The sequence below is a fragment of the Filicampus tigris genome, chromosome 1, assembly GCF_054856515.1.
Source record: "Filicampus tigris isolate MCC_2025a chromosome 1, RoL_Ftig_1.0, whole genome shotgun sequence".
NCBI lineage: Eukaryota > Metazoa > Chordata > Actinopteri > Syngnathiformes > Syngnathidae > Filicampus > Filicampus tigris.
Genome location: NC_141217.1, coordinates 23,961,541 through 23,985,313, shown reverse-complemented (window position 1 = coordinate 23,985,313; position 23,773 = coordinate 23,961,541). Strand labels below are relative to the sequence as shown.

At 40.9% G+C, this 23,773-nt stretch overlaps 3 protein-coding genes across 4 annotated transcripts; 1 reads left to right on the top strand and 2 right to left on the bottom strand.

Moving 5' to 3' along the window:
* The first annotated feature begins 1,855 nt into the window (after window positions 1-1,855).
* On the top strand, window positions 1,856-14,447 carry tmco4 (transmembrane and coiled-coil domains 4). Of its 2 annotated transcripts, XM_086028201.1 has the most exons (14): window positions 1,856-2,156; window positions 2,699-2,849; window positions 2,953-3,127; window positions 3,645-3,672; window positions 4,920-5,049; window positions 5,169-5,266; window positions 5,590-5,733; window positions 5,874-5,993; window positions 7,486-7,650; window positions 8,108-8,244; window positions 8,441-8,525; window positions 9,683-9,800; window positions 9,945-10,062; window positions 11,083-14,447. In XM_086028201.1, the coding sequence occupies exons 1-14, from the start codon at window positions 2,114-2,116 to the stop codon at window positions 11,584-11,586; spliced, it is 2,016 nt and encodes a 671-aa protein (XP_085884327.1). In that variant the 5' UTR covers window positions 1,856-2,113; the 3' UTR covers window positions 11,587-14,447. The 2 variants fall into 2 exon arrangements, with proteins under 2 accessions (XP_085884327.1, XP_085884331.1); XM_086028205.1 differs by lacking the exons at window positions 1,856-2,156; window positions 2,699-2,849; window positions 2,953-3,127; window positions 3,645-3,672 and adding an exon at window positions 3,687-4,215.
* On the bottom strand, window positions 10,499-20,392 carry htr6 (5-hydroxytryptamine (serotonin) receptor 6). Its single transcript, XM_086028218.1, has 3 exons — window positions 19,054-20,392; window positions 18,069-18,203; window positions 10,499-15,042 (listed from the first exon to the last, which is right to left on the bottom strand). The coding sequence occupies exons 1-3, from the start codon at window positions 19,939-19,941 to the stop codon at window positions 14,686-14,688; spliced, it is 1,380 nt and encodes a 459-aa protein (XP_085884344.1). The 5' UTR covers window positions 19,942-20,392; the 3' UTR covers window positions 10,499-14,685.
* A 714-nt stretch (window positions 20,393-21,106) lies between these two features.
* Window positions 21,107-23,710, bottom strand: micos10 (mitochondrial contact site and cristae organizing system subunit 10). Its single transcript, XM_086028189.1, has 4 exons — window positions 23,396-23,710; window positions 22,701-22,748; window positions 22,517-22,617; window positions 21,107-21,313 (listed from the first exon to the last, which is right to left on the bottom strand). Exons 1-4 carry the CDS (start codon window positions 23,457-23,459, stop codon window positions 21,305-21,307), a joined length of 222 nt encoding a protein of 73 aa, XP_085884315.1. The 5' UTR covers window positions 23,460-23,710; the 3' UTR covers window positions 21,107-21,304.
* Between the last annotated feature and the right edge of the window lie 63 nt (window positions 23,711-23,773).

Genomic DNA, 23,773 nt, shown 5'->3' with positions numbered 1-23,773 from the left:
TTATACAAATATTTGCTGTAGAAATAAATACTGTAATAAGCAGTTGGACAATATGCCAATCCAGTTAATCTCTGTACAGTTCAGATCAGCAATCCTGTTCTGGTTTGTGTTTCCACCACATGTTGTGTAGGTGGTATTGGTGAATGAACAGTAAATATGTCACACACGGACACAAACTATCGTGGTGGAAGGCAGTCTCCAAATGCCCACTTCACAGATCCGTAATCTCCCTGACCAACTTTAGATCATCCAACCGTGGAGGTCTGCTTGGAGTTCCTTATAAATGCACTTTGTCTCTTCAGTTTGTCCTTTTGCCATGGCAAGTACTGTGCCTCTCCTGCGCCAGTTCTAATGGATACATTAGGACCGGGACGGCTTTGATTGGCAACTAATCAAGTCAGCTGTGTTCACACCCAAAATGGCGCAAAACGCCCGATTTTAATTGCCCCAAGATGCGTGTCGGCATAAACACCAAAAATTAGTCGAGCCCACCTCAGATTTAGAGTGGGCCTTGCACTAGACTTGCACTGAGCACGAAAATAGAGCCGAAGTGGTACAGAAATTGGATGGATGGATGAATGGAGATCACGACCAACAACGCTTATCATTTTGTAGTGAATACAGAGCTGCATCAAAAAATTATTGTGCATTATATTCCAAATAAGGTCCCGTAATCTACACGAGGAGCAGTCCTTTGTTTGTTCATCATCACTATCAAAGGAATTCGGCATTCTCGAAACTAAACATTTCACTGTATACTCTCCTATACACACAACTTTTGGCAAGATAAAAAGGTCAAGTCTGAGGACTTGTGGGTCAAGTTCATCCTTTGTGTCTGTTTCTCATCATCATAGGTTAGTTGAATGAGTATCATATAATGCCTAAATCATCACAAGATAGAGATTCCAAAACATGAAGCTACCGTGTATCATTTATAGATCAATCTTAGATGGGGAAGTCTGCAACTGCTCAAGTTGTGATATATTACTGATTGTTTGTTTGAAACATAAACAGGATGCCTTTCTGAGATACACAAATTGCACATGTGGTTTTGCAAATTCTTCTGTGACAAGGTAGGGATATTATTTTGACAAAGTACTCTCAACGCACAGTTGTTCCAACATGAAATTTACTGCCTGCCCTTCACTTGTGTGCTTTTACAGTTTTAGCACTTTTTTTAGATGATGATTCAGACACATGATTCAGATCTTATCCCCATTAAACTGTCGAATGGATAGGAGCAAGGCCAAGTGTAGATAATACTGTACTGAACTATACTGGGCTACACTACAGATTGCATTGGGACTCACGCCTCACGTCTATTTGCAGGTTGAAACTGCCCCCTGTTGGACAACAGTGATACTTCATGCTCTAATTGTACTGTTATCTTATTTTGACCCGCTATGATAAAGAAAACAAGTAAAAAATGTACAGTTCGTTTTGACCACCTGATTTTATTTGTTGATGTACAAACCCCGAGGGAGGTACGATGCCCACTGCATATGCTGCACTATTGAAACTTTAAATCTCGACATAATATTACTGTAGTATATATAAAATGTACATTGGCTTAAATATCCTATCTCGTTTTTTTTTAAAAAAAACGAACAAGCTTGAGAATTAAATGGTCAAATTTAGTTCTACTTTTGGAGGATCATCAACATGTATGCGTGAGGGGTACACGATTTTTTAAATCCTATTTTATTTTATTCTATTTTATTGTACTTTATTTTAGTTTAGTTTAGTTTAGTTTAATTTCTGTTTCGGCGGGGGGGGGGGGGGGTACATAAGATAACAGCCACTGGGGAAGGCTCCGCCCAGTTTTAGGCCACGTGGAAAAACGTCACTGAAAATCTTGCCAACAAGAGATGCATTGAATGTTAATGTAACTTTACCATTCATCATTTGAGTCTATTTGTATCTCATCAAAAATAACAACGGTTATAAGTTAAAGTTTATCTTAAACCAACCTTTTGAAATGAAGACGTTCTGTGGCGCTATGTATAAAACTTAACGTACGTGGGCGTAGGGGCATGTAACATATCCGAGCTTGGTCGGAAGAAGGTGAAGGCAACTAAAGTTCAACCGTGTGAATTGTGACATCTATCAACTAATGGAGGCAAAACACAGCAGTGCCGACGCTAGTTTTACTCCTGGTATGTGAAATAATCTGTTCATCTCCATATAATGATAGTAGAGCAAGTAATGAAGCTGTTGACGTTATGAAAACTTAGTTGTGAATCACTAGCTTTCCAAGTGACTGAGATTGCCTACGCATCTGTTTTGATGTTTGTTTGCTAACTCGAGTACTACTTGTTGTTGCCAATAAGATGTCTTTCTTACACCTTTTCCCCCTAGTTGTATCTTAAATTGTTTTAAATGAGCACTTACAGAGCTCCCACGTTTACAATTCAGGTCAGCTCATTAGAGATGTAGTAAGTATGTCATTGGAGCTATTTCAGTTGCCTGACTCGGACGTAGTCGCTTCTTTGCTTAAGAAGTGGCACTGATATAAATAAACATTAAGCAAAAATACCTTATCCTTAAAACAACCGTGTAACCTTCTGGTTAACTGTGTTTCTGTAATCCACCAACACTTCCTGACACACAAAGTATTTGTTTTTACACGAGGTAGCTGAATGTCGCGGCAGAGCTGGTTAATAATTAGACTTCAGTACCGTACTGTTTATCTCCTCAGATCCAGGCGGGTCAGAAGAAACAAAATATGCCTCCTGTGACCAAAGCCCCGAGGGAATTTTCAGTAGACAGATGAGTGAACAGGGCCGATTTGCCTATGCTGCACTGTGTGGTGTCTCACTGGGGCAGTTGTTTCCTGGAAATGAAAACAGGTAACAATAACAAAGTGTCGAGGATTAGTTTCAAGTTAGGTCCAACGCAGAAACACATGTCAAAAGGTGTTACAACTGTACATGTGCTTTTTTCCCATGCCAGTGCGTTCAGGGAACAGTACCTGCAGGGCTTGGTCCACTTGCTGGACCTGGATGAGTCTGTGATGCCCGTCATGGGGGCCTTCCTGTCAGGCCTGGGCTTTGAGGGCTCTGACACTTTCCTGTCCATCGTGCAAGCTGAATCACTGATGGCTACAGGCGCCATTCCCATCATACAGGTACCATTGTAATATCAAATGAGACTAAGGTGAACAAAAAGGTTTTATATATGAAATGTTAATTTAATTTGAGGCATATTTTACTGGATTTAATGCATGCTAACATACGGTCAACATTTTGCTCAGCCTCCATTTTTTTTGCTTCCTGCAGTCTCTTCTCAAAAAAAAAAGCTTCTCCCTTTCTGTAGATACATGCTGGGAAGTAAACACAGGAGACGATCGTTTTCATCTATGGCTGTTGTTTGTTAGCGTATCTCATTTTATCTGACTTGTTCAATGTGCCACAGCTTTTGCAGTTTTTTACTGCACTATTAAAAAAAACCAACTATCATTAGCAGGGAAATCACAACAGCTCTCATTGTCAAATGCCGAAAGAAACTAGGAAGAGGACATTTTGGCAGTCTTGTGAATCTGAGATTTTACATTGATAAATAAACTAACACTAAATTCACTTGTACTGTTGCAACATGTTCTTCTGGTTTTGTTTGTCGTTAACATATGTATTCCTGAATTGCAGGACTTGGTGTCTTTCTCTGTCAAAGATGGTAAGAAACCTTACTAAGTATATTCCCAGGGAAATTTAGTAGAATTTTGTAAAAAAGTTTATTTGGATTTTGATTTTGCCATCGGTAATAATAATGTGTTTCACAGTCCAAATGTCTCAACATAAAACATTTTGATCATTTTGTTCGTGTTGAGCATTCTTAATAATCATGTAAACATAACAGTAAATTAACCACTGCTAATATTACGAAATAGAACCTAGAACACAATCATTCTTGACGTTTAGTGGAATTGTGTTTGTGACAAAGGCTTACAGAACTGAGTTCCAGCGACACGTATGAAGCTCTAAAGTTTTGTATTTTTTAGTTTTGACTTTACAAAAGTAATATAGAGTGCAGAGAGCATATTTTTACCAAAACAATATATGATGCCTTTTTTCTGTTCTTGTAATAAACTGTCCATTGCCAGAGCTGGGCATTCCGTCCCAGGGACGGAACGGTCCCGTCCCTCCGGGACCCATTTTGTGGACGGTCGGACGGACGACGAGAACTATTTTAAAAAGGACGGACTAAGAAAGGACGGAGGTAGGTTTTCGTCCGTCCCTCTAATTGTCCCTAACTGGGTCAAGTCCCGGCTGACGTGTTGTGTTGGGTTCTTTTTAAAAAAACAAGACTGCCTTGCTAAGCCTGCACAACACTGGAGTGCTCTTTTTCATGTGTTTTTCCTTGCCTGCAGTATTGTTCTCACAGGCTGCCCTCTAGTGGACGTCCATTTGAATCACGAGGGGAAAAAAAACACTGAAAGCTATGACCTGGAAGTGGAAGATGTTCGTTCTCCTCCTAAAATAACATTGCCTTATTTTGCAATGATTATTTTTATTGCGAAATAATGCAATAAAAAGTGAACACATGCAACAAAACCCAATAGTATTGTGTTATTACACTATCTTAAATATTCTCGTGATGTCCCCTGGCTTGCTCCGGTCCGCATCTTCATCATCACATCACGATGGTGGCTGCTGGCAGCTAAATAGCTGTCTTAGTTAAACAGCTGTAAACAGTTCAATCCGCCCATGATACTCCCAACCGGTAAGTGTGTATAGGAAATTAGCCAGCTAGAGGACGGACGGGGTCTGACGACGATAATTTTTATGAATAAGGACGGCGAGACAGGGACGGAAGGGTACCCAGGTTAGCGGACAGAAGACAGGCCACCAAAAAAGGGTGAAGTGCCCAGCTCTGCACGTTGCACTGATGCCAAAGTGAGATGTTCTACCTCATGCTCTCAGGCCACTACGATGCCAGGGCGAGGGTGCTCATCCGGCATGTCGCTTGTCTGCTCAGAGTGTCTTCTCAAGAGCTGGAAGAGTTTGAGGAGACGCTTGGAGAAAGGTTGACAGAAGGCGGGGAGGAGAGCGAGTAAGATGCTAAACAAGTGGCTTACTATTTTCAAAAGTCTCCCTCCGCTTCACATTGATATTCTTTGACAGATTTAGTATTGGTACAAAATGTAACTCATGCAATACATTATTTACTAGGGAGGAATCATGCCGGCGACAGAGGAAAGAAAGGGGTCGAAAATTAAGACGCTACCTCCTCATTGGACTAGCAACAGTTGGTGGTGGAACTTTGATTGGTGATTATCCATTCATTTCTCATTCTGTTTGTCATGCGCTCGTAGCAGAACTGGAGACAGCTAATGGTGAGGCAGCCCAATACACAATGTACACAATGGACAGCTCACCTGTCAGTTACTGCAATGAGGGAAAAAAAAAACGTTACCTTTAATAAATATCTTGTGCCTTCTAAAGTAATGTCCCTTGGCACTATATGGGCAAACAGCTGTGTTATTTTTTGCATACACCAAAGGTGCTCATAAACACCTAAGAATTGTTGATTAATGACGTCTGATGTTTTTGGTATGCATATGCAACTTATTTTTACATCCTTGTTCGTCAGGTGTGACTGGTGGGCTGGCAGCCCCCTTAGTGGCAGCAGGGGCCGGCGCCGTGCTCGGAGCTGGAGGAGCTGCCGCTCTGGGCTCGGCCACTGGCATTGCAATCATGGCTTCCCTGTTTGGAGCAGCCGGGGCTGGACTTACCGGTGGGTGCAAAAAGGAGTAAATGTCTCTGTTAATTCCTCCAAATCTTTATCGTATTGGTTTATTTTCTACCCGATTATTAGTTTCATCAACCAAATATGTTTTGTTGTCTTTGCAGTTTTTACATTGTGCTTCTCTTCAGGGTACAAGATGAATAAGTGTGTTGGTGCAATAGAGGAGTTTGAATTTCTGCCGCTCAGCTCTGGAAAGCATCTTCACCTTACCATAACAGTGACAGGGTGGCTCTGCACTGGTAAATATAGTAAGTGTTGACCATACTCTTGTGTATAGTTGGAGACATTAACACACTCACACTGATTAATGAACATTTCATTCTTCCAATTAAGGCCACTAGCGCATGAGGTACACCTGGACTTCTCCAGTGAGATCCAATTAAAAGTATCAAATAGTCTGCCTACAAAAGTTAATGGCCGCTTTTATCTTTGTGGTTCTGGATGCTGTAAGTTACAGAGGAGAGGTTTTCAAAGTGGAACAATGAGACCCTCCGTTTTATTTTATTTTATTTTTTTACCTGTTGTAGATGATTCAGTGCTAATGTACTCTAGTTTGCCTTCCCTTTTTTTTCATGAATCATATCATCTTGTTGAATGAATGTCAACAATTTGGCTTTATATTCAGAATGGAAGGTATCTTAAAAGTAGGGCTGAACGATTTTGAAAAACAATCTAATAGTGTTTTTTTTCCCCCTGCTCCTTATTGCAATTTTAAATGGGCTGTCACCTAAATAGCGCTTTTCTACCTTGGGTACTCAAAGCACTTTACACTGTACCTCATCTACCTACTGAGGACGCAGCATCAGGAGCAACTGGGGGTTCAGTACCTTGCTCAAGGATACTTTGACATGGTCACCATGGCCAGGGATCGAAGCCACAACCTCCGGGTTGGGAAACAACCACTCTACCACTGAGCCATGCCACCCAATATGTAATTAATTCAGTTCAGAGAATGGATGGATGGATTATATGTAAATTTTTTGGTTTTATAGGTTAGGCTTATGCTAAAGTGAAGGCAAATGAACCATGAATTCCAATGAAAGACAGTTAGAGTTAAAGCAACACTGTGTAACCTTATGTTTTCATTGATTATGGCGGCGCCATGTGGACAAAAGCGGAAGTGTTATGAGTGAAGTCCACCACATTTCTCATGAGCGCCAGCGGCGCAACACATAGTGTGCTGTCGTGAAATCCTGAGCTCTCGCTCGCCTGCAGTTGGACTGAATTGCATTTCTGTTTCCAGTGGCTGTGTTTAGGATGAATGACGATGATGTAGTGAATCGAATTGTGTCTAAACAATATAATAGATCAATGTTTTGTCTTTGTAATGAAAAGGGGGAAGTGACATATGCCGTAAAACAGTCAGCACATTTGTAGGTTATTTTGTGTGGCATGGTTTGTGGTTTCCTCCTCAAAGTTGACTAGTGCCAGTAAAAGCGATACAGCCCCCCTCAGACCTTGACAAAGGTACCATTTAACCATTTGTAAATCGGTTTCATCAGAAGAATTATGAGAATATTTTTTTTCAAATTGCAGTCTGCGATTTGAAAATTGCATTCTACTACATTGCAATGTCGATTTGAATGAAGATAGCAAAATATGTCTTCAGCACAGTTATCTCGACCCACCAACGCACTCTTTACTAGCAGTACATAACTTCACATGCAGTAGCTCAGTAGCACTCTATTTGAAATCGCCACCCAGTCGACTTTACATAAGAGGCTAACTGCTGTCATCCAGGCTCGTTCCAGGCCCCTTGGTGCAGCCTAGGAGAGTGCGGAGAGCAGTACTGCTTGGTGTGGGAGTCGCGTTTCCTCAGGGACCTGGGCTCAGCCATGACCTCTCTTTTGGATGGGCTAGTCAGCATGATGGCTCAGGAGGCCCTGAAGTACACCGTTCTCTCAGGTAGGAGAAGAAGGTTGAGAAGATCATAGGCTGCCCGAAACATCTGGATGTATTATTTTCATTAAGTGGAATCTTTACGGTCAAATCGTACCATTTCCCATAGTAAATAATAAAATACCAATAATAATAATAATAATAATAATACAGTTTGTCACCATTATAAAATTGTCAATTTTTACAAGTGTAAGTATTAGAGGAAGTTTTCACTTCTTGTGAAAAAAAAAAATGTGGAAAACGATAAGATTTATACCCACCATTAACGACAGTGCATTAAAATCGTACAAATGCAGAATGAGATAACTGCTTGTTCCTGAGAGGTGAAGTCTCCTCACCGAAAGCCTAATCTATGACTTTTCTATGTCCATTAATGTTGTCTTGGTTTAATAAAGGATGGCAAACAATGCTTTGGATGTTCATCAAATCTTGCGGAATATAATTCGACACTGCCGTTGTCCAGGTATCGTAACAGCTCTGACATGGCCCGCCTCTTTGCTGGCTGCCGCCAGCGTCATCGACAATCCCTGGTGTGTTTGTCTGAACCGCTCAGCTGAGGTGGGGAAACACCTTGCTCAGGTTTTGAGAAGCAGACAACAGGTAAGAAAGCTTTTTTTTTTTTTTTTTAAATACAGCTGGTAGAAGCCTGTGGTAGTGTGCCAGCTGACAGACATGTTCAAGAGTATATTGTTTGAACAAGACTGAGACAATTCTAATAGAGTGATTGAATTGCAGAGAGATTTATTTCTATCCATAATTATGTTGCAACAAAACAGCCTCTCTTCTTTATTTAAAGGGGAAGCGGCCAGTCAGTCTCATAGGTTTCAGTCTTGGGGCCAGAGTTATCTACTTCTGTCTTCAGGAGCTCGCTAACGATCAAGGTATAAACATCAAGATTCATCTTCAATCCAACCTCTTTTCTGCTGTGTGGTACTTACTCAGCACGAGTACAGCGAGATGCTATTTTTAACCTATGCTTTTTTTAAGGCCATATTGCTCAGCCCGAGGATGTTATCATGCTTGGCTGTGTTTTTTGGCTGTGCATTGATGTACTGCATATTTTACAAGGTGGATATCACTAGTAACTTGCATAGAACTATCCCATAACTTTTGACACTACTGGCTGTGGCTGTTTTTCTGTATTTCTAGCACAAACCCCAATTCCAATAAATTTGGGACATTGTGTAAAATGTAAATAAAACAGAACACACTGATTTGCAAAATCCTTTTCAATCCACTGTATATTCAATTGAATACACTACAAAGACAAGAAATTTAATGTTCAGACTGATGAACGTTATTGGGTTTTTTTTTCAAATATTCTCTCATTTTGAATATGATGCCTGCAACAGCGGGGACAAGGACAACAAAAGACTGGGAAAGTTGAGGCATGCTTAAAAAACACCTGTTTGGAACATTCCACAGGTGAACAATTTCATTGGAAACAGGTGAGTGTCATGATTGGGTGTATGAGGAGCATCCCCGAAAATCTCAGCCGGAGTTTGACACCCTTGACCTAGAGAAATCTCTGCACGTAAGCAGTAAGGCCGAAAACCATCGAGCCCTCAGGCGGCACCGCGTTAAAAACGGGCATCGTGTAAGAGGTATTGCCACGTCGGCTTAGGAGCACCTCAGAAAACCATGGGTCAGTTAACACAGTTCTTCACTACATCTACGAATACAAGTTAAAACTCTGTGGTCTGATGAGTCCATATTTCAAATTGGTTTTGGAAATTATGGACATTGTGTCCTCCGGGCAAATTTCGAAAGCCAGCGGTAATGCTGAAAGCTACATAAAGGGTTTTGAGTCTTTCTCAGGGATGTGCCTGCTTATTAAAGCAAGACAATGCTAAGGCATATTCTGCACGTTACAACAGAGTGGCTTCATCGTAGAAGAGTGTGAGCGATGTACTATACTGGCGTGCCAGCAGTCCAGACCTGTCTCCTATTGAAAATGTGTGGCTCTTATCATGAATAACTGGCAAGCAACAATCACATCACAGTCATGGGAATGTTGTGTTTTGTTTCGGTTTTCCAGGTAGCGAAGGTGTTGTGGAGGATGTGGTCCTGCTGGGGGCTCCTGTAGATGGCTCGGAGAAGGCCTGGGAGAGAATGACCAGGGTAGTGGCTGGAAAAATAGTCAATGGGTACTGCAGGTAATCTGTGTTTACATATTAGAGAAAATGCCGGGTGTCAAATTGCAATCTTTTTCAACTATTCTACAGCTGCTCTCTTGTCAGCAGGATTTGTGATTTAATTATAGCCCATTTTAATTTTCTTTCTTTCTGTCCACCTTTCAGAGGGGATTGGCTCCTGGGGTTCTTGTACCGGAGCTCAGCTGCTCAGCTCTGTGTTGCTGGGCTACAACCAATCAGCATCCAGGATCGCCGTGTTATCAATGTAGACCTCTCCTCTGTGGTGAGTCATTTTTTTATAGATTTTTTTTTTTTTTTGATAGAGTCACTGAAGTGTTAGTAGGTTTTTGAGTGCATACAACTAATTAGTTCATGGTAGCAGTTTCAGCAACTTGACCATTCAACTGTAAAATGTCTCATTTCTTGAAGTCTGTCAATTAAGGCTCTTTCGTTCAATGGAACTTTAAATATAGCCAAATTGATTAAATAAATACTTGTAATGGTTCAAGATTCAAGAAGCAGCATTAATATAAGGCCTTTCAAAATGTCAATCGTCAGAAAAGTCCGCTCTCACAAGGTTAGGTGACATTCAGGGGCGGAGTGGCCATCATGGCCACCAGCAGCCTATATTGCATTATATTTCATTTTAACCACACATTTAAATAAAAGGTAAGCATAACTTGACTTGACATAACTTGAATGAATTGCATTTCCATTCATTTCAATGGGAAACATTACCTTGTTTTATGAACGTTGGAGGGTACAAAGGTGCTCACAAATCAATTAAGTTCATAACTTCAAGTTCCACTGCATTTGTTTTCACTTTACAGGGACTGAAATTGCAAACATTTTAGAGCTGTGAATTTTAAATCCCAGAAAAAAAAAGACACAATCATCTTAAAAAAGTATGCAAAAATAATTTAAACCAGTTTGTTTGAAAAAATGTGAATGAGCCGCATTGTTAATACCACAATGATGACACAATGCACCAAGGCAACCGTACACTGAGCTAAATATTTTTTAATCAAGTACGATACGTAGCCTCAGCACAGAATTTTATTTTTTTCTCTCAAGTCAATCTTTTTCTTTGCAGTAATGTTTGATGTGCTCCCACTAGTCTAAACACATTACTCTGATTAATACTTTGACTCAAGTTTCCCCTTTAAGGATATTGAAAAAGGCTTTTAACATTTTTTGTTAAAAAAGGTGTGTACATAATTGCAAAGTAAAAATCATTTTCATAAAGAAAAAAAAGAAATTTAAAGAAGTTTATACATGTATTTATTATTTTTATGTTCCCCAGGTGAAAGGTCACTTAGACTATATGCGTCAAATGGACACCATTTTGGTGGCTGTGGGAGTTCCCACCAAAGAGGTCCCAGGATCCTCCTTCGTGCTTCCTCAAACTGTAACTATTACTAAGGGCACAGTAGATGTCCCGGCCCAAACCCAAACCCAAATCAAGCAGCAGTTGCTGAAAACCCAAAGTCCAGTCCAGGAGGCTGAGACTAGTGTTGCAGACATTGGTGAGGACTCAACAAGGACAATGGTGATGGCCGATGGCTGGGACGTCCCTGATATCTCAGACCTGTTGGACAATCTCAGCAGTGATGATAATGAGTCAAAAAGTCCACTCAGAGACAGGAACAATGTACCTCTCTGTCAGGAGAGCGCCACTGACCATAGACTTATTTTGAATGAGAGTGAAGAGCAGGTCCAGGTGGATGATGAACAGATCTCATGGAGCTGGGATGACACCTACTGGACTGCAGAGCACAGTCATAAACAAAGCAGACCGAAAATGTAGGACCAGCTGCTTAATTCAAGATTTTTATCAACTTCGGTATTTGTTTTAGTATTGAAGAGTCTTTGAGGAATGTAGGATTTTTAACAAATTTCTCATGTTATGTCAGATGGATTCCATACATAAATTAAGGCACTGGGCGGCGGCTTGATTTTAGACCCCGACCACACTCTCTTTAAAAAATAAATAAATAAAAATATGGGGGAAAATTTTGGGGAAAAAAATGTATTTGCAAACCCCCCAAAAATCTTCAAAAACGCAGATAAACATTCAATATATGTTATAAAATTAATTGGTTAGCTGTTCAGCAGTTTTTGGCCATCCTTGAATGTTATTTTTTATTTTTTTATGCAAGAAAGCCCTTTGCACGGGGGTCGGGGGGATTACAGTATGTGGTTATTTTGTTGACTGCTTCAACCCCTTTGTTGATAGTGGATCTTTTATACATGCATTGATACATATGAAAAAGTAAATGTATTAAGAGCACATATATTGCACCTATACATGTATTTTGGCCATCTTTAAAATGGCGTTTTTGTCATGCATCTGGTTAGGAAGTGCATGGTCCTCTGTGGCCTTCCAGTAAGTAGCACTGATGAAAAATGGTGGCCCCCTCCAGCATTTAAGTTGCCTATCCCTGACTTAGGATGTCTACAATGGAGTTCTTGATTCGGTGTATCTCTACTTCTGGTCACAGGACAGAATAAATGGTGTAGCGATGTTAGGGGCAGCACTTACTGGGATGACTCTTTGAGAAGTGACACGTTCTTGGCGACAGTCTCGAAAACTCATTCAAGCACAGTGACAACCTGAACACTCCACACAGATTAGGTACTGCAAACATTTTTGTTGTGAGGCCACCTCATGCGCCACCGTGCTTCCGAAGGAGCGTTGCACACCAAGCAATATGGGTGAACTGTCGCACAGTGTACAGGGTTCTGCCACTAGTTTTCATGACAAACGACCGACAGTTGGCCACTAGTTTGTCTGCGATTCTCAATTCGAATCGCAGATGAACGGTGTTGCAAAGTTGCAGATGCAACAGCCAATCAATTAAGCACATTCTTGGGTACTAAGCATAAGCGAGACGCAGCCGGCCACCACAGCGCCACCAAGTTATACCAATACAGTATACATAGCAGTGTTGAAAACGACATGATATAGTGTTTTAACTATATTTTAACTATTTTAACTATTTAACTATAATTTCATATGTACCTCTTGCTAAAAAGCATAGCGTGGGGAGTCTCTGTGGCCACCATGTTTTTGTGGTTAAAAAAAAAAAAAAAAAAAAGATACAGTACAGTATACTGTACATGGAGCCTCAAAACCCAATACTGGGTCAAAGTTTTTCCATTGCAGCGCTTCTGTAGGTGAGCGGTGTTCGGTTGGTGTGCAGGTGTGAGTTGCCAACTAATTTTTCTTCTCCATATTCCGTTCATTTGCATTCAGCCTTAGAAAACATATTGTGAAAATTATGACCCAGCCTAACCCAAAAACACTCCAGTTGTTGATATGATGTAGTGCTTAACCTTTCTACATTTTCCAACTAAATTCTCATGAAAACATACCAAAAATTTCAAGAGTGAGCAATCATGTAGCTTCACGTGAGTATGGAGTGTTTTAACCACTAAAACGTAAAGACAAATAAAGTTATGTCAACTCAGTTTAAATTTCTTTTAGTAATTGTAAATAATGTAATCATTTGTTTTAAATCAAAATCGTTTTAAAAATTACATTTCTTGTTTTTAGAGGATATTACAAAATAGAACAACTACCGTATTATCCGGACTATACGTCGCTCCAGAGTACAAGTCGCACCAGCCATAAAATGCATAATACAGAAGAAAAAAACATATATAAGTCGCACTGGAGTATAAGTCGCCCCCACCCCCCTCCACTCCCTCTCAAAATCCAAGTTGTCTCTGTCGCGTAACGCAAATAAATGTGTCCATATAAATCAAATTAATAAAATTGTGCGCTTAGTATACATAATTTCCACCGAGCTACGATGGTAACATTTAGCTAACATCCACACATGTAGCATTACAAGAAAGTTACGGTAAGATAACTTTAAACTCACCAAAACGGCCGTAGATCGATTAAATAAGTCTTTTATTGATCGCCGACCATGTAGAATGTTTCCAAGTCTCCAAAAGTATTTTTGTATTCGGTCGTAATTATCTGTTCTCTCCTCTACTCTTGTGCGTACGTGTGTGTGTGGCTGGCTGATGATGCAAGACCATGCACTGCCAGGCACAATGCCTTTTCAAGGAACAGTACAATATTTTGTATAGATGGATTGATAGTCAGATTGTCTTTTTATCATACTATTTTAATTACTTATTTAACACAATATTAGATTTTAACCGTTCAAATTATTCATGCATTTTAATAGCTTTTAGGATTTATCTTAATGTTCTTTATGTGGGTTAAAATAACATGTGAAATGATATACAGGCAATAATATGTTAATAATTTCACACATAAGTCGCTCCGGAGTATAAGTCGCACTCCCGGCCAAACTATGAAAAAAACGGGACTTATAGTCCGGAAAATACAGTACAGTCTAATTAAGCTTTTATCAACTATTGTGTTACAATTCATGTCCAATGCATTTCCAATTTACAGTGAACCCCTCTTTACGGTCCAGAAAAACACATTGCGAGAATAAAATGGTTAGAATATCTTGTGTATTCTAGTTTGTGTACATGCACTGCCTTCAGATAAATGGCCCGGTGAACTTTGGTGTGTACAGGCCAGAGCTGTGACCAACACCACTTTCCATGTGCATTTGTTCTGAGTGTATTTACAGTATGTGTTTTACTGTTCTACCGGCAGTCAATAAATGGTTGACAAGTGCATCGGCGACTGTGGCTGTCCTTTCCCATGTGAGGGCAATACACTAAGTAAGCGTACTGTACAAACAATCGCTTGGAAAGGAACATTTACAGTAGTGGGGAAACACTGTGCTGGTACAGGTCACTGGAAAAAGCTCCAACTCTTGAAAAGTCAAAATTGGACTTGAACCACTTTAACCAGAAAAAAATGTCTTTGAACTCAAGACTGTAACTCATAGTTAATGGTCAACCTGCCAGTCATTCAGTTTAGTGTGACTACCTGATTGGGAAGAAGAATAGGCAGTTCAATCCCAGCATGCTCGGCGTCCAGCAAATTCACGGCGTCTGTGGCGGTGGCAGGTGGAGGTGTGGTGTCAGAGGCCAAAGGGGACGGGGGCTCGCTGCAGATGTTCGGCTCTCCCGAGTTGCGGAGGGACAGGGAGAGCGCTGGCGAAGGTTGTCTGGGCAACCGCGAGGAGGAACAGGGCAAGAGCTTCCCAAGTGCTCGCTTGAAGTCCCTCATGAAGAGCGGGTAGATGATGGGATTCATGGTGCTGTTGCAGTAGCCCAGCCATGTGATGGCATCGAAGAGCGCCAGGGGGACACAGTCGCACACTGCCTGAAAGAATGATCACAGCAACATTTAGTTCACAACTCCTTGAAGTTCAGTAGTCATTTCTATTTTCTTCATTGATTAGACAGTAGTGATGCCATCTTTTCAGTTTGGAGTTCTGTGTACTGTACTGTATTTGTAGCCTTATATTATTGTGTAATGCAACTTTGTACCTCAAGGGATGATTGTGAGTCACAGTAGTGTGTCTGTTTTTCAAGAGGCTTTAACATGATTTATTTTGTGGTGATGCTTTAAAACAACTTAAAAAAAGATTAAAGGGAAATCAACCCAAACATATTTTATTCAAGTATATGTTCCCAGCAGGCCCACTAGTTGAAACACAGCATTCTAATTAATATTATGTTTGTGGAATATGAGTTAAGCAGCAAAATCCATCCATTTTTTTCCATCTCAGGGGTCATTTCTGCGACTGAAAATGACATCACAACTACCCAGGGCTCAGGTAACGACCGATCACGGCTCAGCTTCAGAAAACAGGTCAGACATAATTGGTCATTATCTGAGCCCTGAGCAGTTGTGATGTTATTTTCACTTGATAGAAGTGACAAAATGGCTTCCCCCAGAGATGGCTAAAAACGAGTGGATTAACTCTTATTCCACAAATGTAATATTCATCAGAATGCTTTGTTTCAACTAGTGGGCTTGCATAGAACATATTCAGGAAAAAAATGTGTTTGGGTTGACTTTCCCTTTAAAAAAAAAAAAAGCTTTGAAATGATGGCTAAATGCTCGTGACACATTTTTGGGGGGAGGGGACAGCACGTTGAACAATTTTTTTTTGGTGACACTGATTTTATTAATTCAAAATTGAATTTTAATACAAAATTCTCATTAAATGACAATTGGATGTTACTATATATTATGAATGTTTTTTGCGTGGTTAAAAAGTGCACACAAAAACAGAAACAAATAAAAAATTAAATTTGTGATCAAGAAAAGATTTTCCTCGGAACAGGAGTGCATGTTTGAGTGAGTCTGTAATTCATCATTCCATTCAAAGAGGACTAATAAAGAAGGAGACAGCTGCTAGAGGACAGCTTCGAATACTATCAAGATGAGATAGTAGCGGCGCAGTGGAAGAGAAAAGAAGTGTGTGTGCGTTTCACACAGCACATTGAGTGTGAGAAGGAAGATGAGAACAGGCACAGTCTGCTCTGTGTGATGCAGTTTTGGGCTGGGGAGGTCGGATGGCGGGGGCTGGTTGTGAGAGGGCACAGATGGGAAATCAAAATGTCTGGAGCATTGAAAGCTCAAAAACAGCCCAAGTATCGTCACCAATGAAGATGGAGCTGTTTTGGACAGTCAGTCATTGCAATGAATATCAACAAGTAAAGATGAATAACGAGCATAAGTGGTGGCGACCAAGTGTTATTTTCTTGATTCTGGAAAATGAGTCAGGCAGCACATCTGAAATGCCAATCTACAAAGCCTATATATGTCTTTGTTGGATAGCTTGGGCTTGACGGCAGGACTGGCAAATACAAAAATAGACCGATCGCCAAGGTTCTCGGTTTCTTGCTTGTGCATGTATTTATCACTGAAATGGTCATGCATACATATTCATTTGAGAGAAGTGACAAAACAACCTCTGACTCAGTTGCACACCAGAGATTGTAGGGTGAGAAATCTCTGCTAATTTGCCTGCTGTTTCTTAAACAGCAACAGACAGACAAGTCATTTTAGCAAGACCGCAGGGTTAATGCTGGGAGACAAAGGGTAGTGGTTTGAGGTAGGGTGCAGATTTTGAAGGAAGAAAAAATAGTTAAGACATAAAAGTAGTCTAGTAATAACTACTTGTAATTCCCTACACATTTAAAGGGGTGGTTAAGCCCCCACAATTATTTGCAATGATATGTTGTATGCGACTTCACTAGTCTTAATATGGCTTTCTGATTAATATTGCGTTTGTGGAAGATGAGGCTCACCTGTTTTCTCAAGCTGAGCCACGATTGATTGTTATCTGAGCCCTGAGCAACTGCGATGTCATTTTCAGTTGACAGAAGTGACAAAATGGCCACCCTTTGAGATTCGTCAAAAAGAGTGGATTTTACTGCAAAACTCTATTCCACAAACACATTATTGAAGGTGAAGTCAACCCTAACATATTTTTTCCAGAATATGTTCTATGCAGACCCACTAGTTGAAACAACGCATTCTGATGAATATTGCGTTTGTGTAATATGAGTTAAGCAGCAAAATGTACGTGCTTTTAGCCACCTCAGGGGGCGGCCATTTTGTCACTTCCGTTGACTGAAAATGACATCACAACTACCCAGGGCTCAAGTAACGACCAATCACAGCTCAGCTTCAGAAAACAGGTCAGACATAATTGGTCGTTACCTGAGCCCTTGGCAGTTGTGATGTTATTTTCACTTGACAGAAGTGACAAAATAGCTGCCCCCAGAGATGGCTAAAAACAAATGGATTAACTCTTATTCCACAAATGAAATATTTATCAGAATGCAGTGTTTCAACTAGTGGGCCTGGATAGAACATATTCTTGAAAAAAATATATGTTTGGTTTAATCAGAATGCTTATTTTGACTTGTGGGCCAGCATAGAACTAACAGTATTCTTGTAAAGAACATTTTTGGGTTGACTTGCCTTTAACCTTCCTGCTAGGTTTGTTTGGTATATCAAAAATGTGTACTTAGTAGATTTATCAGGTGTCCATACTTCGGTATTTATGTGTCTGGTGACACAGTGAAAATAGACGATAGATGGAACAAAATGGGCTTCCGACTATGCTTAGTCCGACAATTTTTTAAAATTTCGCTTATTGCCTACAAAATGGGCGTCATTCATAGGCGGACCGGTCTGTTACATAGGCAGAATGCCCAGCTCTGCTTGCATGGCACGACATTAAAGTACTCACTAATCGTCCAGTCAGATTGTTCTGATATTGATGCAGACAGACACTATCTTGAGCATACTATGATGTGCTGTGATGTATTACCCAGCATTTAGTTTACATTTGCACACAATGCTGGTAGCAAGTGTACTTTACTGACCTGAGCCATGTTGATGATGAAAAAGGGTAGCCAAGTGCAGAAGAAGAGTCCCAGAAGAACTCCAAGCGTCAGACTGGCCTTCAGTGCTCTCCGACCCTGTCTGTGAGCCAGATGGCGCTCACTGTTCACTGATGGCTACAGTCAGAAATGAATGGAGATGTACTTCAACTTGAATTGTACAAAATATGGTATTGCGTATAATGGGATTGTCAATTATGTGAACAAAAACAATTCTTAATGAAACGATAAAATGTAATGCATGGTATAAATTCAGCACAGTAGCCTATGGCGTTAGATTGATGCCACAATCACGTTAGCGTAACGTAAAATACCGCCTACAAAATGTCTTTCACGTGTATGTAATGTAAAATACCACATAGAAAAGTGTTTCACATGTGTGTAATGTGCAATACTGCGGACAAAAGCATGTTTTGAAAAATGTGTTTCGCGTGTACAAAACCATCCACATGCACCCACAAGATTGTTTTTTACGCTTGCTTCTTCTGTCTACTACAATACGCTGACTCACGCTTTCGATACAGGCATTATAATTTTGCCACAATTCTTAACCAACCAGGAGTCGGACAATAGGGCTAATTCCGATTGGCTGTTTTCCATCCAATCGCATTTTACAACAGTAAGTACGACGTCGGGGAAGCCTCAAACACAAACAGTCGATGGAATATGGCGTTAGATCGATGCCACAATTACGTCAGCTTTATTCTTGGACTGGCTGACGCATATCCGCATCACCAAACCTAAGTGGTTGAAGGACTAAAAACTGCAGTACTGGTTTGATGAAACTTTTTGCAGGTGGGGCAAATGGCTGACCTTTCTTGAAGTCTTGCAGTCGATGCTAACTAACTGTACCAAAATGTATGTCCGCTCGTTTAGTTGTACTGTTCAGGCATGCAATATCAAATTATTTGGGCACTTTAGCACATTATCGGACAAACGGGACTAGCGTAAGGGTTCCCTTACTTACCGGTACGTTCTGTGGTACTGGGGCCCCCTGGTGACTGCAGTCATCTCCATCTTGGTGAACTCCATCCCCAAGCGAAGGAGGCTGAGATGGTTCCCCGATAGAGGGATGAGGGTGCGGTGGGTGGCTGAGGGCCGCGACCCTCTTGGCTTGTCTACGAGCTGCCAGAAGAATTCGACAGTAGGTGAAGCAGATGGCACTAGAGGGCAAAAAGAAGGTGAGCAAGGATGCCACCAGAGCGAAGGGCAAGGTGACCTGCAGGCGGCACTGAAAGTAAACGCCCTGGAGCTGGAAGTAGGATGCCGGGTACAGCAAGTCCGAGTAGGAGCTGATGTTGGTGCTTCCGCCTCCCGCAGGCAAATGCTGCCCGCTCAATTGTCCTAAGCTGTGCCACTTCATCTCGATAGGCAGAAAGGAGGCGAGCGCCGCCAACCCCCAAGCCCCTCCGACCAGTAGCAGCGCCCGAGGCAGGGTCATCCTCTGCTTGTAGCGCAGTGGCGAGATGATGAAAAGATAGCGGTCCAGGCTGATCACGCACAGGTTGAGAATGGAGGCGCTGCAGCACATGACGTCAAAGCAGAGCCAGACGGGGCAGAAGGCCGGCCAAAGCACCCAGGCCCCGCACAGCACGTTGAGCATGGCGGGGGGCATGACCACCAGCGCCACCATGAGGTCTGACAGGAACAGGGACACCAAGAAGCAGTTGGAGGTGCACCTTAAAGAACGGTGGGCAAAAACCAACACGATGAGCAACACATTGCCGCACACGGTGATGAGGATAATGATGGTCAGCAGGAAGGCGAGCAACCAGGGACCGCCACCGCTGATGCTCCAAGCGCCGTTGCTTGCGAAGCTGCTGTTGTCGCTTCTGAAAGAGCCAGAGTCGGGCATGGTGCTGGTCGGTAAGTAAATGAGAGCTGGCTCCAGACGTTGCTGTCCCGTTGGGGACGAGCCACCCAGAAAATAGGTTAACTAGACAAAGATCCAGAGGTGAACATCTTCTGTCCATCTGGATGTGTCCTCGAGACCTACAGATGCTTCCACAAAATTCCAAACAGTCTCATCAGTCCATCCTCTCCACAGCAAGGAGCATGAATGAGCCGCCCATTGGCCACGGGAATCCGACAGTGTCAAGTGTCACACAAGAATACAAAAGAGCAAAACAAGATATTTTTCCAAATTCCACCTCACCTGTCACTTTAACTGGCTTCACAAGTCTGTGCTGAGCTCGTGCACTGCCGGCACTTATTTCTATTCTGGGAGACGGAGCAGGGAAGCAAAAAGCAACACAAAATTCATCTTTAACGAGGTGAATAGGTATCACGGTCCTTGTAACGCCGCGTTTAGAGTCCCTCGCTCCCCTTAATCCCCGCGTCGGCCACTCTAGCGCGCCTCCCCTCCAAGGCGCACAGATTCTGAGAAGGAGTGTGTCAAAGCGTTGGGCTGTTAATGCATAAGCATGCACAATCACAGCCAAGACATACTAATTTGACAGCATAGGCTCTGGTGTGGGTGGTGGTGCTCCATGTTTGGTCATGGCGTTCTGTACCAAATGGGATGCTTTATAATAGGGTTCATCTGCAAAATGATTGGTTTAAAAGGTGTGTTTAACTGATATTGGGGTTATAGTTCACAGTAAGTGAAGTGTTTTTGTAAGACTAGTCTAGTTTCTGTTTTATTTTGAAATATGCGCTGGTAACCACTAGGTGTCAGAAACTATCCATTAAAAATGTGTACTTAATGCTATTAGAGAATTGTATCTGGATTGAAAAGTGGCAGTGAATGGAGACTTCATTTGTCTAGCAAGTCCTTTCACCAAGCTGGAATACTGGAACCTTCAGCTCCCTGTGAGCCTTATGAAGTGGCATATAAAATGGACGGATGGATTGAAATTCAAAATTGCAATGATTTTGACCACTCATCTCACTTCAATTCACAGCAACTGTAAATTGAAAGCCAATCTTTTAAATCTGTTCCCATTTAGTGTGGATTTAATCCATTTTCTCACATCACACTTCAAACAAACCATTTGTGTGGAAATAACACAACCTTCACATTGTGCTGTTTTCATACTGATTTTATTACATAAACACAGACTGTCCTGATCAAGCATATGTTATACAGAGCCACACTGGGAGAGGGTCTTCCAATAAGCAGACAACGGTGTCTAATAGGAGGACAGTGCAAATGGTGACTCCCACAGAAGCAAAACAAAAGACGTTTCAAAAAAAGACAGTCCTTTGGTGACTTGAAACTACTGGTCCTGTTGAAGAAAACAGACATTGGTTACATCAACTTAGAAACACGGCACAGCCGATGAGAAAACAATTTTTGCATTGCCTCGACAAAAGTAACTACAAATCCGTGATGGTAGACGACAAGCATGCATCACATTGCCCATCTTCTGAATGTCCTTGAGCGTTCCAATACACAAGTGGACAAAAGCACAACAGGTGTGTAGCTGCTGTTGGTAAATGACAGTTTATTCAAATGTTATTATCTTAGGCACAATATAAATGAATCAGAATCGAAGTACAAGATATCCTTTATGGCGTGTACAATTTGAAATATGTTTATAATACAAAATGTGAACAAGAAAAAAAAGGCTGTCACCTTATGTTCTGTAAACAACGTTCTTTTCCACAAACTTTAATTTGACCAAAACCGTATTTCCTCATAGATACTTGTGTGTACTGACTTAACAGCATTAAAATAATAATAAGAATAATCTTTTATTTGATATGGAACTACAAAAACATTAGACAAAGGTAGATAGAACATAGACAAGTTAACTTGTCCATTTTTTAAAACCAAAGAGTCATGGCAAGTTGTTTCATTACGAATGTACAAATGCTTGACTAAGATTGGCGCTGGACATGCTGCTGTCTATTGATTGGTCAATGAACGATTGAATAAATGCCACACTTTAAAATTCACTGTGTCCCTTTCTTTCCAGTTCCAGTCAATAATACATACTGTGCAGTCGGAGGCAAAACGCACTGTTAGTTTATAATTATTACAAATTGATATAAGTTTACACAGCTGTAAGAACATGCTAATGTGTAATTTGGTTGTTGTATGTAATCAATGAAGTGATTCGTTTCTTTTCAAACCATTTCTCGTATGTTTGTCTGTCAAAAGAAAAGAGTCCTATTTTTGTGTGATACAGATTGGGAAAAAAAACATAGTGGCACAAAGAGAGGCTTTTGTTTATTTGAGTGGATATTACACTCAGTGATTAATTGAGTGGAAGCTATACTGTTTAAGGATATACTGCAAACAAACAAAAACAACTCTCAGTATTATCATGCACTGCAATTCTACACCGTCAACTACAATCGCAATAGTTAAACTAATAGCTGTCATTTAAAGAGGGTGCGTTATATTTGTCAAGGTAGTTTTTTCCTCATTCAATTGTGCCAGTGTACCTCATATTGAGACCTTTGTGTGTATAATTCTTACTTACCTTTTTATGCAGCAAGTAATGTAACCTCAGGTCATTCTGACAGTTGGCATATGCCATGCCAAGGCCCATCCCAGAGCCAAGCGTAATAGGCCATGTGTGCCCTGAATCAGAGACAAGGTGTGTTGTGTGCAGCATCAGATGGTTGGCTGTTCTTCTGGTAAAACGGCAATAAAATGTAACTTACGTTTAAAGAAGACGACAGAAAACACAATTCCCAATCCCAGACCTGTGCCTATAGAAAAAAAAAAAAACAAGATCGTGCACGCCCATTGTCATCCATGATATACTATAGTTACACTGAAAAGTTATTTATAACTATTTGCTGCACCACACAATGTTCAAGTGAAACATACTGTCTGTTCATGTACATTTTTGAATATAGTCGTGTTCTCCAATGTAATTAACTAATGTAACACTACAACAAGCAAATAGCTACAATTTTCTTCAAATAAATAAATATGCCGCAAAATGCTATTGAAGTTGGACCCTCTCAACTTTCACAAATAAAATTCAGTTCAATTCAAAAGCGTATTTGTCTCAGAATAACTCAGTCCAAGACAGGTATTAATATAATTACGGGCAACAGCAAAACAAAGGGTTAAAATTACACTTATTTTAACTTCAGACATTGTGAACGAATTATCCACCATTATAGTGCACGTTGTGATGTTTTATTTGTGTTGTAAAGTGCCAAGAAATATGTTGTACGTGTAAAAAATACGATGCATGATACGATGTTTTTTGGTGGTCATTGGCTTGCCCTTCGCTAGCTAGGTACCTCACCACTCAATGACAACTGCTGTTTAAAAGCTGCTGCTCATTCGATTTCACATCCTTGCCATAATCACAGTAAACACAGAGACATTTGAGGATATTTACCAAGCTTAATGACACCATCGGCGAGGCATCGGTCCCACTTTCTCCCTAGCTCTTTCTCAGACATGCTGAGCTTTTAGCTTGAAGCAGGCTCCAAGTGTCAAAAGCTGACTCGTGCAGCTTTCAAGTACGATCGTAAATATTCAACCTACAATATTTCCTGTATAATAATAATAATGATGATTATAAACTCGTAGGGAATAGGATAAAAGCATATGCAGTTTAAGGTCAGAATAAGATATAATTAATAACAGTCGGGGGGGAAAGAGACCATACCAAAAACACGCCCAAAATGTAACGATAGCGTGATGCCAAAAGCGCAGAGAACACTTTTCCTTGCTCGCTTGAACGTAGCATACAGTTCTCGCGATACTATAACAT

What these genes read in the sequence shown, in the direction of transcription:
- tmco4 (XM_086028201.1), top strand. Translation starts at nt 2,114, where the DNA reads ATGGAGGCAAAACACAGCAGTGCCGACGCTAGTTTTACTCCTG. An exon ending in GTCTTTCTCTGTCAAAGATG is followed by an intron (nt 3,673 to 4,919) that starts GTAAGAAACCTT and finishes TCATGCTCTCAG; the next exon opens with GCCACTACGATGCCAGGGCG. An exon ending in GGAGCTCGCTAACGATCAAG is followed by an intron (nt 8,526 to 9,682) that starts GTATAAACATCA and finishes TCGGTTTTCCAG; the next exon opens with GTAGCGAAGGTGTTGTGGAG.
- htr6 (XM_086028218.1), bottom strand. Translation starts at nt 19,941, where the DNA reads ATGCCCGACTCTGGCTCTTTCAGAAGCGACAACAGCAGCTTCGCAAGC. An exon ending in CAGTACCACAGAACGTACCG is followed by an intron (nt 18,204 to 19,053) that starts GTAAGTAAGGGA and finishes TTCTGACTGTAG; the next exon opens with CCATCAGTGAACAGTGAGCG. An exon ending in TCATCATCAACATGGCTCAG is followed by an intron (nt 15,043 to 18,068) that starts GTCAGTAAAGTA and finishes TCATTCTTTCAG; the next exon opens with GCAGTGTGCGACTGTGTCCC.
- micos10 (XM_086028189.1), bottom strand. Translation starts at nt 23,459, where the DNA reads ATGTCTGAGAAAGAGCTAGGGAGAAAGTGGGACCGATGCCTCGCCGAT. An exon ending in CGATGGTGTCATTAAGCTTG is followed by an intron (nt 22,749 to 23,395) that starts GTAAATATCCTC and finishes TTTTTTCTATAG; the next exon opens with GCACAGGTCTGGGATTGGGA. An exon ending in TTCTGTCGTCTTCTTTAAAC is followed by an intron (nt 22,618 to 22,700) that starts GTAAGTTACATT and finishes TCTCTGATTCAG; the next exon opens with GGCACACATGGCCTATTACG.